Source organism: Thamnophis elegans, chromosome 15 (assembly GCF_009769535.1).
Source record: "Thamnophis elegans isolate rThaEle1 chromosome 15, rThaEle1.pri, whole genome shotgun sequence".
Classification (NCBI taxonomy): domain Eukaryota; kingdom Metazoa; phylum Chordata; class Lepidosauria; order Squamata; family Colubridae; genus Thamnophis; species Thamnophis elegans.
The window spans coordinates 1648375-1661776 of record NC_045555.1 but is presented as its reverse complement, the minus strand read 5'-3'; the positions used below and the strand labels follow the sequence as shown (position 1 = coordinate 1661776).

The window sequence follows — 13402 nt, the reverse complement described above, 5'->3', positions numbered from 1 at the left end:
GGAGGTCTTCTAGTCCAACCCCCTGCTCAAGCAGGAGGCCCTAGGCCATTTCAATCAATCAATCAATCAGAATAGAGCTGGAAGAGACCTTGGAGGTCTTCTAGTCCAGCCCCCTGCTCAAGCAGGAGGCCCTAGGCCATTTCAATCAATCAATCAATCAATCAGAATAGAGCTGGAAGGGACCTTGGAGGTCTTCTAGTCCAGCCCCCTGCTCAAGCAGGAGGCCCTAGGCCATTTCAATCAATCAATCAATCAATCAATCAATCAATCAATCAATCAGAATAGAGCTGGAAGAGACCTTGGAGGTCTTCTAGTCCAACCCCCTGCTCAAGCAGGAGACCCTAGGCCATTTCAATCAATCAATCAATCAGAATAGAGCTGGAAGGGGCCTTGGAGGTCTTCTAGTCCAACCCCCTGCTCAAGTCAGGTCGCTCTCTTTCCTGCCTGGTGGGAAATAAAGAGAAAGGGAGAGAGGGAGGAAAGAAGGAAAATGAGTGATTTTGTGTGTATATAGGAGGGAGGGAGGGAGGGAGGGAGGGAGGGAGGGAAGGAAGGAAGGAAGGAAAATGAGTGTTTGTGTTTGTATGTGTAAGGGAGGGGCGGAGGGAAGGAAAATGTGTGTTTATGTGTGTGTATGTGCGAGGGAAGGACAGAGGGAAGGAAAGAAGGAAGGGAGGTGAGCAAAAGACAGAAAGGAAGAAAGAAAAAGAAAGAGAAAAAGAAAAATACACTTAAGAAAGAAAGAGGATAAACAAAAGAAAGAAAAAAGTCAGAAAGAAAGAAGGAGAGAGAAAGGGAGAAAAAAGACAGGAAAGAAAAAAGGACAGACACAGGAAGGAAGGAGAGAGAAACAGATGGAGAAAGAAAGACAGAAAAAGAAAGGAGGGAAAGCCAGACAGGAAGAGACAAAATCAGACAGACAGAAAAAGAAAAAAGACAGAAGGCAAGAAAACGAAAGGGAAGGAAGGAAGAAAAAAAGAAAGGAAAGAAGGAAGAAAAAAAAGAAAAGGCCAGGGATCTCCCAAACGGAGGGGGTGCGTGGGGGGGCAGGGAAAGCCCAGGGAGGGCCAATCCATTCTCTTCTGCTGACAGGGAGAAATTCTTACTCCACACTTCCGCTGCCAAGCCCCCTCGGCTCCTCCATCCATCAAGGGGGAGGGTCCCCGGGAGGGTGAAACGCAGCTATTTTTGGCTAACCGAGAGGTACGGTGAGATAAACGGGGGCATGAAGGAGCCCACCACCCACGCCCCTGGCCGCGAGGGGGGGGGGAAGAGGACGACCCCCTCATTAAACTGTCAATCAAAGAGAGTAATGGGTCAGGGGAAGGCTGGGGTGGCATCGCTTACTCACCCAGCAGGCTGGCGATTTGCAACCCCCACCCCACTCCACCCATGGCATGTCCTGCAGGGGGTGGGAGATGGGCATGGCTTGTGGGGAGGGGAGGGGGAGGTCAGATTTCCCCCTGCTTAGCAAACCTTCTCACGTAATGCAGAAACGGTGCTGGGGGTTTTTTGCGGGGTGTGTGTGTGTGTGTGTGTGCGATGCATCCCTAGAGGCATTAAAGAGAGGGATAGCATAAACATCTCCAAAAAGTGATAGCAAGGCTATCTATACTGCATAGGTGAGTCCACACCTGGAATGCCAGTTTCGGTCCCTACGAGCTAAAAATGAGGCTTTGGAAAAAGGGGAGAGAGACACACAAAAAGGATTAAAGGCCTGGAGGCTCGAACATACGACGAACGGTTGCAGGAACTGGGTATGGCTAGTTTAATGAAAAGAAGGACCAGGGGAGACAGGATAGCAGTCTTCCAATATCTCAGGGGTTGCCACAAAGAAGAGGGAGTCAAGCTATTCTCCAAGGCACCTGAGGGCAGGACAAGAAGCAATGGGTGGAAACTAATCAAGGAGAGAAGCAACTTAGAACTGAGGAGAAACTTCCTGACAGTTAGAACAATTAATCAGTGGAACAGAAGTTGCCTCCAGAAGTTGTGAATGCTCCAACACTGGAGGTTTTTAAGACTGGACAGTATTTGTTGTCAATGGCTTTTTTAATGCCTTTGCATAGTAGCACTTTTAACCTCCCCCCCCCCCAACAATTTGAGAGCCAAAAGCTATACAGAATAAGAGTTGGAAGGGACCTTGGAGGTCTTCTAGTCCATCCCCCTGCTCAAGCAGGAGACCCTAGACCACTTCAATCCATCAATCAATCAGAATAGAGAGCTGGAAGGGACCTTGGAGGTCTTCTAGTCCAACCCTCTGCCTAGGCAAGAAACCTTATACCGTTTCAGACAAATGGCTATCCAACATCTTAAAAGATTTCCAGTGTGGAAAGTTGGAGGGGGGCGAAAGAAAGGATGTATGGAGGGTCGAAGAGGTACATTGGGTTTCTATTTTGGGGGGTATTGTTGTCAAGAGGAATGGCTGTGTTTATTGTTTAATGTTATATGGCCCCGGTTATGCACAGTATATATGTGACTGTACGAAAATGAAAATGGAAAATAAAAACACATTTAACATCAATAAAATAAAATAAAATAAAATATAAAAATAAAGAAAAAAGATTTCCAGTGTTGGAGCATTCACAACTTCTGGTGGCAAGCTGTTCCACTGATTAATTGTTCTCACTGTCAGGAAATTCCTCCTCAGTTCTAAGTTGCTTCCCTCCTTGATTAGTTTCCACCCATTGCTTCTTGTCCTGCCTTCAGATGCTTTGGAAAATAGCTTGACTCCCTCTTCTTTGGGGCAACCCCTGAGATATTGGAAGGCTGTTATCATGTCTCCCCTGGTCCTTCTTTCTATTAAACTAGACATTCCCAGTTCCTGCAACCGTTCTTCATATGTTTTAGCCTCCAGTCCCCTAATCCTCTTTCTTGCTCTTCTCTGCACTCTTTCCAGAGTCTCCACATCTTTTCTACATCGTGGAATGTATTCACTTGATCTGGATTCCATCCCTCTCTTAAGGCAGCTTAGGATGGCATTGCCATTTTTTGGGGGGAAGCCTGGCTCGTGTTTAATTCCCCGTCCATTAAAACCCAGCTGGAATTTTTGCACTTTGGGGAAAAGGATTAAAATAATAATAACGAGGGGGAAAGGAAGGCATTTTAACCGAGGAGCCTTGGTTACTATCTGTTTGTTCACTTAGTAAGGAGGTGGGGGTGCCAATGTCAACACGGAGCTCTCAGCAAAACATTCTTGCCGGTATCCTATTTACAGCAGAATTTGGCCGTTCTCTTCTCCGAGGGCTGCCAAAAGCGGAATTTTCCCCTTCCAACCCTCCCGATCACTACTTATTTGGCTCCCCGAGTGAATTCTTTCGCAGGTATGTTACAATCCCAGGCGCGAGGCACGTCCTGTTTTCTGCTTTGCGATGCTGGTGGCCGAGATTTGCCGAGTGGCTCTGTTTTTTTTTGGGGGGGGGGCAGCAGGAGTAGCGGGAGGAGGGGGGGAAACGGAGGGTCTGGTCACCTTTTGGGCACGGGGGCAACGCCAGCCTCGGCCAAGCAATCTTGCTCAGCCGGAGTCAATCGATCGGAAGGGAGTTGGAAGGGGACCTTGGAGGGCTTCCAGTCCAGCCCCCTGATCAAGCAGGAGGCCCTATACTCTTTCTTTCTTTCTTTCTTTCTTTCTTTCTTTCTTTCTTTCTATCTATCTATCTATCTATCTATCTATCTATCTATCTATCTATCTATCTATCTATCTGAGAAGAGCTGGAAGGGACCTTGGAGGTCTTCTAGTCCAACCCCCTGCTCAACCAGGAGGCCCTATATCTATATCTATCTATCTATCTATCTATCTATCTATCTATCTATCTATCTATCTATCTATCTATCTATCATCTATCAACCTACCTATCATCTATGTCTCTCTATCTAATCTATCATCTACCTCCCTCCCTCCCTACTTACCTACCTACCTATCATCTATGTCTCCCTCTCTCTCTCTTTCTATGTATCTATGTATCTACCTACTATCTATCTACCTACTATCTATCTATCTATCTATCTATCTATCTATCTATCTATCTATCTATCTATCTATCTATCTATCTATCTTTCTATCTATGTATCTATCATCCACCTATCATCTATCTTTCTATCTATCATCTACCTACCTACCTACCTACCTACCTACCTACCTACCTACCTACCTACCTACCTACCTACCTACCATCTATGTCTCTATCTAATTTATCTATCTAATTTATCTATCTAATTTATCTATCTAATCTCTCTATCTATCTATCTATCTATCTATCTATCTATCATCTATCTAATCTATCTAAGAAGAGTTGGAAGGGATCTTGGAGCAGGACACCTACCTAGACAAATTTCAGACAAATTTTTGCCCAGTCTCCAGTGATGGAGCACCATGACTTTCAGTGGCAAGCTGTTCCACTGGTTAACAGTCCTCACCATCAGGAAGTTTCTCCTTCATTGCAGGTTGCTTCTCTCCTTGATTAGTTTCCATCCGTTCCTTCTTCTTCTGTCTTCAAGGGCTTTGGAAAAGGACGCCACCCTCACACACACACACACACACACACACACACGTTGTAAGTCCAGGGCTCCCTGTTGTTCCCTCTGGGGCCCCACTCTTTTCGTTTTATCCCACGCTATCCCCAACCATGCCCCCATACCTTAAAACGAAACTCTCCACCTGTGAAGTTGCTGATTGTCCAAGCCAACTGCTTTTTGGGCCTCTGTGTGTGTGTGTTTGTGTGTCCTCCACTCTTTTCCGAAGATGCTGAGATTGTAGAAAATTCTGCATTCTTTCCTTACAACCCCCCCCACCCTCCCACCAGCCACGTTATGTCAAAAAAAAAAGCAGCCCGTGGCCTACGATCGTGGACGTAACCGCAAGATTGCAAGAAAAGCCGTGAGTTATGAGCGTGTCTGTTTTTGCCTTTTTTTTTTTAATTAATCAATCCTCAGGATCAGATTTGCAAATATTACATTGATAAACCGACGTTCTCGTTCGGTTCTCCTTAAAACCACCCCTTCCTTTCCCCACCCCGCCACGGGGAAGGGTCTCTCACCCAGGGAAATCACTGTCCTCACCACCACCACCACCACTCTTTGGCCCTGAGGTGCCAAAATAGAGAGAGACACACACACACAAACCCTCCCCTGTGATTCTGACCGGGGTAGAGAGAGAGACTGAGGGTCCCGTCCCCCGTCCCCCCACCCTCTGGTTCTCGAGATAGCCGACTGATCTGTTTGCCGCTTCCAGCAAAAGGAAGGGAAAATAAAAGTGCCTTTCCTGCTCTCCCCCCGCCCCAAAACAAAAAAAAAATGCTCAAAAATCAGTGCAATATAACTTTTCCTATCATTTCTTTACAAGGAAAAAATGACTTTTTACAACCTTGCCGGCGTGTGCGATAAAGTGTGCATAGAGATGCACACAAACACACATGTATATGTATTATACACACGCACACACACACACACACACGGTTAAGAAAATACCGGGTTTTCTTCTCTGAAGGGTCTGGGCTGTTGGTGCACGATCGAATTTTTTGTTTTCCTCCCCTGCAGAGTTTTTGACGTCTGTGCTTCATCCAAAACCGTTCTTAGGAGGCCCGGTTCTCCGGCTGAGCCGAGGGGGTGTGGCGATGGGGGGCGGCCGCGTTTTCTCCCAAAGAGGGTCAGGAGTCCAGTTCTAACTGTTCGTGCTGCTCGCCGGACCTCAGCATGAGTTGCTGCTCATAAAAAAGGCTCTTTGCATAGTTGATTTCTTGGCAGAGACGGACGGCCACGTCCTCGGCGGAGACGTGGACCTGCGGGGGGGGGAAGGAAACGGCCACGGAGGCTTAAAAAAAACGACATCAAGTCTCCTGCTTGAGCAGGGTGGGGGGTTGGACTAGAAGACCTCCAAGGTCCCTTCCGGTTCTAATCTGATGGATTGAAATGGTCTAGGGTCTCCTGCTTGAGCAGGGGGTTGGACTAGAAGACCTCCAAGGTCCCTTCCGGCTCTATTCTGACATACTGACATGGTCCAGGGTCTCCTGCTTAAGCAGGGGGTGGGGAGGCTGGACTAGAAGACCTCCAAGATCCCTTCCGACTCTAATCTGATGGATTGAAATGGTCTAGGGTCTCCTGCTTGAGCAGGGGGTTGGACTAGAAGACCTCCAAGGTCCCCTCCAGCTCTATTCTGATGGATTGAAATGGCCTGGGGTCTCCTGCCTGAGCAGAGGGTTGGACTAGAAGACCTCTAAGGTCCCCTCTAGCTCTATTCTGATGGATTGAAATGGTCTAAGGTCTCCTGCCTGAGCAGGGGGTTGGACTAGAAGACCTCCAAGGTCCCTTCCAGCTCTATTCTGATGGATTGATGGATTGAAATGGTCTGGGGTCTCCTGCTTGAGCAGGGGGTTGGACTAGAAGACCTCCAAGGACCCTTCCGGCTCTATTCTGATTGAAATGGTCTAGGGTCTCCTGCTTGAGCAGGACTAGAAGACCTCTAAGGTCCCTTCCAGCTCTAATCTGATCGATGGATTGAAATGATCTAAGGTCTCCTGCTTCCGCAGGGGGTTGGACTAGAGGACCTCTAAGGTCCCTTCCGGCTCTATTCTGATTGATTGAAATGGCCTAGGTAGGATGTGGTGCTTGAGCAGGGGGTTGGACTAGAAGATCTCCAAGGGTCCCTTCCAGCTCTATTCTGACTGATTGTGGTCATAGGGTCCAGGACCACCTTCAGTCCTCCTCACTCTACAACTTCTGTCATGTGACCGAAACGCCGGGGCTTCCAACGGCGGTCGTAAACCGAGGACTTATCGCTTTGATAAAGGCCCCGGATTAAATCCTTAAAATAATTTGGCTTAATGATAATGTGCTCAATGCAAGCTCTAAATGCCGAACCCTACAAGTAATTGGTCTCGCTTAGCAAGGGGAAGTTTCAGCTCAAGGACATCCCAAAACCTCCAGGGTCAAAATAATCCCAGTCGGGGGGCGTCGCCTGCCCTCCCCCATGCCCGATCAAGCCCACTACCCACCATGGGCTTCTGATGCGACGGGCCCGGCATGGCCACGCCGCTGGCCGAATTGACGGCTTTCTTGGTCAGCTGGACGTAGACCTCTCCATGGTCCCTGGAGATAAGGCAGTGGTAGAGGTCGTCGTACTTGACCTCCAGGAAGATGGCCTCTCGGTCCATGGTCTCGCCGCTCTTGAGGAAGTAAACCGCTTTGGAGGAGATGATCACGCCGTAGCCGTCCACGTTCTCCACCGCGATGAAGCTGGGAAGGGAGGAGAGAAGACAAGAGGGGAGGGTTTTTAGACGTGATTAGGTTTCTTTCTTTCTTTCTTTCTTTCTTTCTTTCTTTCTTTCTATCTATCTATCTATCTGAGAAGAGCTGGAAGGGACCCTGGAGGTCATCTGGTCCAACCCCCTCCCTCTGCCCAGCAGGAGACCCTACACCATATGTAACCGATGTCTTCTTCCAAGCTCCCAAGGGATGAAACTCCCACAACTTCCGAAGGCAACTTCTATTCCACTGAATATAGAATAACAGAGTCGGAAGGGACCTTGGAGGTCATCTAGTCCAACCCCCCCTGCTCGAGCAGGAGACTCTCCACCATTTCTGACAGATGGCGGTCCAGTCTCTTCTTGAAAGCTTCCAGTGATGAAGCTCCCACAACCTCCGAAGGAAACTTCTGTTCTGTTGGTTGATGGTTCTCATTGTCAGGAAATTCCTCCTTATTTCTAGGTTGAATCTCTCCTTGCTCAGTTTCCATCCATTCTTCCTTGTCCGGGGTTTGGAAAATAGCTTGATCCCCTTCCTCCTCTCTGTGGCAGCCCCTCAAATATTGGAAGATGCTCTCCTGTCTCCCCTGGTCCTTCTCTTCCCTAGACTAGCCAGGCCCAGTTCCTGCAACTGTCCATCGTATGTTTTAGCCTCCAGTCCCCTCATCATCCTGGTTGCTCTTCTCTGCCCTCTTTCTAGAGTCTCCACATCTTTTTTTATAGTGTGGTGACCAAAACTGGATGCAGTACTCTAGGTGTGGCCTTACTAAGGCTTTATGGAGTGCTATTAGTACCTCCCTTGATCTTGATTGTATCCCTCTGTTGATGCAACTTTAGGATTGTGTTGGCTTTTTTGGCAGCCGAAACACACTGCGGGCTCATATTTAGCTGGTAAATTTAGCTGATATGTGGGTCATCTCTTTGCCCCAAAGCACCCAAGGAAAATGGCATTTAATATCTTGCACAGGAGGGGCTCAGAAAAGGACAAAAGTGGGGATATAAGAGCAGGATTCCAGCATTTGGAGGGGGTGGGGGCTGCCCTAAAGAAGGGGGGGGAGTTCAATCTATTCCCCAAAGCCCCTGAAGGCAGAAGAAGAAGGATGGAAAGTCATCAAGGAGAGGAGCAACCTGGAATTAAGGAGAAAGTTCCTTAATTGTACAGAGCTTCCTCACTAAGCAGGGGGTTGGTCTAGAAGGCCTCCCAGGTCCCTTCCAGCTCTGTTGTTATGCCGTGTTCTTCCTAACATGGAGAACAATTAATCAGTGGAACAACTTCCCTCCAGAAGTGGTGAATGCTCCAACACTGGAGGTTTTTTAGGAAGAAATTGGGCAACCAAAGACCCTTCCAACGGTGTTATGGGTCTCCACGGGGGTTGGACTAGAAGACCTCCGAGGTCCCTTTCAATTCTGCTTATTCTATAAACCCTGATCAATTTAATGAGTGGGATGGGTTGCCCGCAGAGGTTGTGGGTGCTCCAACAACTGGAGGTTTCGAAGAAGAAATTGTCTGAATCAGTCTAGAGCAGGGGGGGTGGACTACAAGACCTCTAAGGTCCCTTCCAGCATCCCATGGAATCCTCCCATGGGGTTCTGTGATTCAAACAGGCGATCAGGTGACCCTTGTTATGTTTTGCTCGCTCTCCTTCTTCCCAACTCGCTGACGTTCATTTTTTCCCCCGATCGGGATTGCCTGTCGTACCTCTTACTGACCCCTCAAAAGGTCTCCGTCCGCCGGCTTTTCCCCAACGCCCCTAATTGCAAATCCAGAAATTCCCAAAAGCGTCCGATAAAAAAAAAAAATCAAAGGCGTTTAAAAAAAGAAAGAAAGAAAGAAAGAAAGAAAGAGGAAAGAAAGGAGAAGCAACCACATTGACGACGGGAGAATTTATGGCGACCGCCTCTGGCAAAAGTCACGCACACACAGAGACACGCACGCACACATCGGGAAGTCATTGAATTGCTCAGCAATGCTTTTCAGAAGTTGAAACGGGGAGCCAACTGGGAAAACAAATGTGGAATCACTTAGAATCACGGCAGAGAGAGAGAGAGAGAGGGAGGGAGGGAGGGAGGGAGGGAGGGGGAAGGAGAGAGAGAGAGAGAAAGAGAGAGACTTGGAATATGGCATCCAGTTTTGGCCGCCATGATGTAGAAAAGATGTGGAGACTCTGGAAAGAGTGCAGAGAAGAGCAAGAAAGAGGATTAGGGGACGGGAGGCTAAAACATACGAAGAACGGTTGCAGGAACTGGGGATGTCTAGTTTAATGAAAAGAAGGAGTAGGGGAGACATGATAGCATTGTTCCAATATCTCAGGGGTTGCCCCAAAGAAGAGGGAGTCAAGCTATTCTCCAAGGCACCAGGAGAAGCAATGGGTGGAAACTAATCAGGGAGAGAAGCAACTTAGAACTGAGGAGAAATTTCCTGACAATTAGAACAATCAATCAGTGGAACAGGGAAGGAAGGAAGGAAGGAAGGAAGGAAGGAAGGAAGGGCAATGGGTGGAAACTAATCAAGGAGAGAAGCAACTTAGAACTAAGGAAAAATTTCCTGACAGTGAGGACAATTGATAAGTGGAACAAAATTTGCCTCCAGAAGTTGTGAATATCCCCAACACTGGAAGTCTTTAAGAAGATGTTGGACAGCCATTTGTCTGAAGTGGTGTAGGGTTTCCTGCCTAAGCAGGGGGTTGGACTAGAAGACCTCCGAGGCCCCTTCCAACTCTGCTATTGTATTGTACAATAGCAGGTGCACTGAATTAAAAAAAAAACTTTTATAGATGAAAAAGTGGAAGTACCCATTTGCAAAGCAGCACTAATGAGATTTAAAAAAACAACAACTCTGAATTAAAAAGGGTCGTTTTTAAGCCTGGCTTGCTCTGCATCTTCGGGGTTTGGACGCGACGGTCATTAAGCCGAGGACTCCCTCCCTGCCCGGGTACTTACAACTCCTCCTGCAGGTTGTCCGTCAGCTTGAAGAGTATCTCCTGGCCTTCCGCCTGCCTCCCCGAGTAGCGGGGGAGCAGCCCTTGGGGTCCCCGGCAGCACCGCGGCCTCCGTATCCGCTCCGCCTGGGTCCTGTCAGTCGGACGAGAGGAAGAACGGGTCATTCTGGGCAGGGAAGGCAGAGGTGGAGGCGGCCGTTGGGTTAAGGGCTCCAAGGCCAACGACAGGTAGAGGGCGTGGCTTGCAAGCGTTCGTTTAGTGGCAGATTGTTTTCGCACTGACGACCGTTTGCGGCCCTCCCTATGGTGCCATCCCCTGTTTTCTCTCTCTCTCTTTCTTTCATCTCTTTGGTATCCAGGTATTCCCTCCCTTCCTCTCCATCCATCTATCCATCTCTATCTGTCATCAATCTATGATCCATCATTTATATCCATCCATCTATCCATCCATAATCAATCAATCAATCAATCAATCTATCTATCTATCTCCCATCCATAATCTATCAAGCTATCTGCCTGCATCCACCACCATCCCACCCATAATCAATCAATCAATCAATCAATCAATCAATCAATCAATCTGTCTATCTCTCTCTATCATCCATAATCTATATCTGCATGCCTCCATTCATCCATCATCCATCCATAATTTATCATATCTACTATCTATCTATCTATCTATCTATCTATCTATCTATCTATCTATCTATCTATCTATCCATCCATCCATCCATCCATCCATCCATCTAACATCTATCAATCTATATCTGCCTGTATCCATTCATCCATCCATAATCAATCAATCAATCAATCTATCTATCTATCTATCTCCCATCCATAATCTATCAAGCTATCTGCCTGCATCCACCACCATCCCACCCATAATCAATCAATCAATCAATCAATCAATCAATCAATCAATCTGTCTATCTCTCTCTATCATCCATAATCTATATCTGCATGCCTCCATTCATCCATCATCCATCCATAATTTATCATATCTACTATCTATCTATCTATCTATCTATCTATCTATCTATCTATCTATCTATCTATCTATCCATCCATCCATCCATCCATCCATCCATCTAACATCTATCAATCTATATCTGCCTGTATCCATTCATCCATCCATAATCAATCAATCAATCAATCTATCTATCTATCTATCTCCCATCCATAATCTATCAAGCTATCTGCCTGCATCCACCACCATCCCACCCATAATCAATCAATCAATCAATCAATCAATCAATCTGTCTATCTCTATCATCCATAATCTATATCTGCATGCCTCCATTCACCCATCCCCCATCCATCCATCCATCCATCCATCCATCCATAATCTATCATATCTACTATCTATCTATCTATCTATCTATCTATCTATCTATCTATCTATCTATCTATCTATCATATCTATCTATCCATTCATCCATCCATCTAACATCTATCTATCAATCTATATTTGCCTGTATCCATCCATCCATCTATCATCCATCCATAATCTATTATATCTATCTGCTTGCCTCCATCCATCCATCCATCCTAGCAGCCATCCCTGTCATCTATGTTGTATCATTTATCATTTCTCTCTCTCTCTCTCATCAATCTCTCATCTCTCTATGATCTATAATTTCCATCCATCCGTCCATCCTTCCATCCATAATCTATCTATCTATCTATCTATCTATCTATCTATCTATCTATCTATCTATCTATCTATCTATCTATCTATCTATCATCTATCTATCATCATCTATCTATCTATCTATCCATCCTTCCATCCATCCATCCATCCATCCATCTAACATCTATCTATCAATCTATATCTGCCTGTATCCATCCATTCATCTATCATCCATCCATAATCTATTATATCTATCTGCTTGCATCCATCCATCCATCCATCCATCCATCCATCCATCCTAGCATCCATCCCTGTCATCTATGTTGTATCATTTATCATTTCTCTCTCTCTCTCTCATCAATCTCTCATCTCTCTATGTCTCTCATCTCTCTATGATCTATAATTTCCGTCCGTCCGTCCGTCCGTCCATCCATCCATCCATCCATCCATCCATCCATCCATCCATCCATCCATCCATCCATCCATCCATCCATCCAAGGGGCTCAGTGGACAGAATGCAGCACGGCAGGCTTAACTCCCTGCCAACTGTTGGCAGTTCGATCCTGACAGACTCCAGATCGACTCAGCCTTCACCCCTTCCGAGGCGGGTCAAACGAGGAGCCAGACTGTTGGGGGAGGGGGCCGGGGGGGGGGGAAAGAGGCTGACTTTGTAAACCGCTTAAGAGAGGGCTGCGAAAGCCCCCGAGACGCCCTATATGAGCCCGAGCGCTAAATGCTCTTTTGCAAGAGGGAGGCAAAGGAGGGAGGGAGGGAAGGGCAGGCCTCTTGCCTAGCAGACGGCTCTCTGTTGTTCTGTCCTGTGGCACGGCCTGTCCTCTGGCACCCTACCTTCCCCGCTTGGCTGGACACCCTCTGTGTCCTCCTCCCCACCCCCACACTTCTTCCCAGTTCACCCAGAGTAGCATCCAATCCTCCAGTGCAAAGTGTTCGCTTCCTTCCAGGCTGCGGAAATCACAGTCCCTATAACCCAAGGAACACAATCCGTCACAACACTCGGCACTTTCTCCTTTCAGGCCACGTCAATCTGGCTCCCTAAAGTCACCTGTGTTCCCCCCCCCCCGTGTGTCCCCCCCACTGCCCCGGCGCCGTGGTAATCTGGAACGGCCGCTAGTCGAACTGCCGTAAAGCCAAGGACAGTCTCTGTGTTTCGAGTTTTCTTGGCGGGCTCTTAACGCTTTTGCAAAAAAGGCAGGAAAAGTTTTTTGTTTTGTATTACTTGGAGGGACGGCTGCGTTGGCCGGGGAGCCCCAGATATATTTTGCAAGCGCAAGCGAGGCCAAAGAGAGGGCGTTGTGTAACTGAGAGGCATCGGTAACACACAACGGAGGTTCTTCGCAGAGGGAATTGCTCCCTCCTTCCCCGCAATTGTTGAGCGCAAATTCTTTGGCAGGGATGGTGCAAAATGTCACGTATCCGTCTCCTTTCGGGTTTTAAATTACACAGCGGAGCATTTGAATCCGCCTCTCTCTCTCTCTCTTTTTAAATCTTAAGAAGCTTCCCTTTCTGCGGGTTGGTCCTCGACTTACGACGACAAGCCGAGCCCCCAACATTTAACGCGCGGCGGAGCGAGGAATTCC

At 47.4% G+C, this 13402-nt stretch overlaps 1 protein-coding gene across 1 annotated transcript; it reads right to left on the bottom strand.

The window, feature by feature from the left end:
• Positions 1–4889: 4889 nt before the first annotated feature.
• LOC116518233 (vacuolar protein sorting-associated protein 13D-like) lies at positions 4890–10578 on the bottom strand. The gene is made up of 3 exons (XM_032231506.1): positions 10176–10578; positions 6987–7227; positions 4890–5774 (listed from the first exon to the last, which is right to left on the bottom strand). Exons 1-3 carry the CDS (start codon positions 10337–10339, stop codon positions 5643–5645), a joined length of 537 nt encoding a protein of 178 aa, XP_032087397.1. The 5' UTR covers positions 10340–10578; the 3' UTR covers positions 4890–5642.
• Between the last annotated feature and the right edge of the window lie 2824 nt (positions 10579–13402).

Excerpts from the sequence above, each read along its gene's own strand:
- LOC116518233 (XM_032231506.1), bottom strand. The coding sequence starts at position 10,339 with ATGACCCGTTCTTCCTCTCGTCCGACTGACAGGACCCAGGCGGAGCGG. Across the intron at positions 7,228-10,175 it reads GACAACCTGCAGGAGGAGTT|CTTCATCGCGGTGGAGAACG; the intron begins GTAAGTACCCGG and ends CTCCCTTCCCAG. Across the intron at positions 5,775-6,986 it reads CGTCGCATCAGAAGCCCATG|GTCCACGTCTCCGCCGAGGA; the intron begins GTGGGTAGTGGG and ends CCCCCCCCGCAG.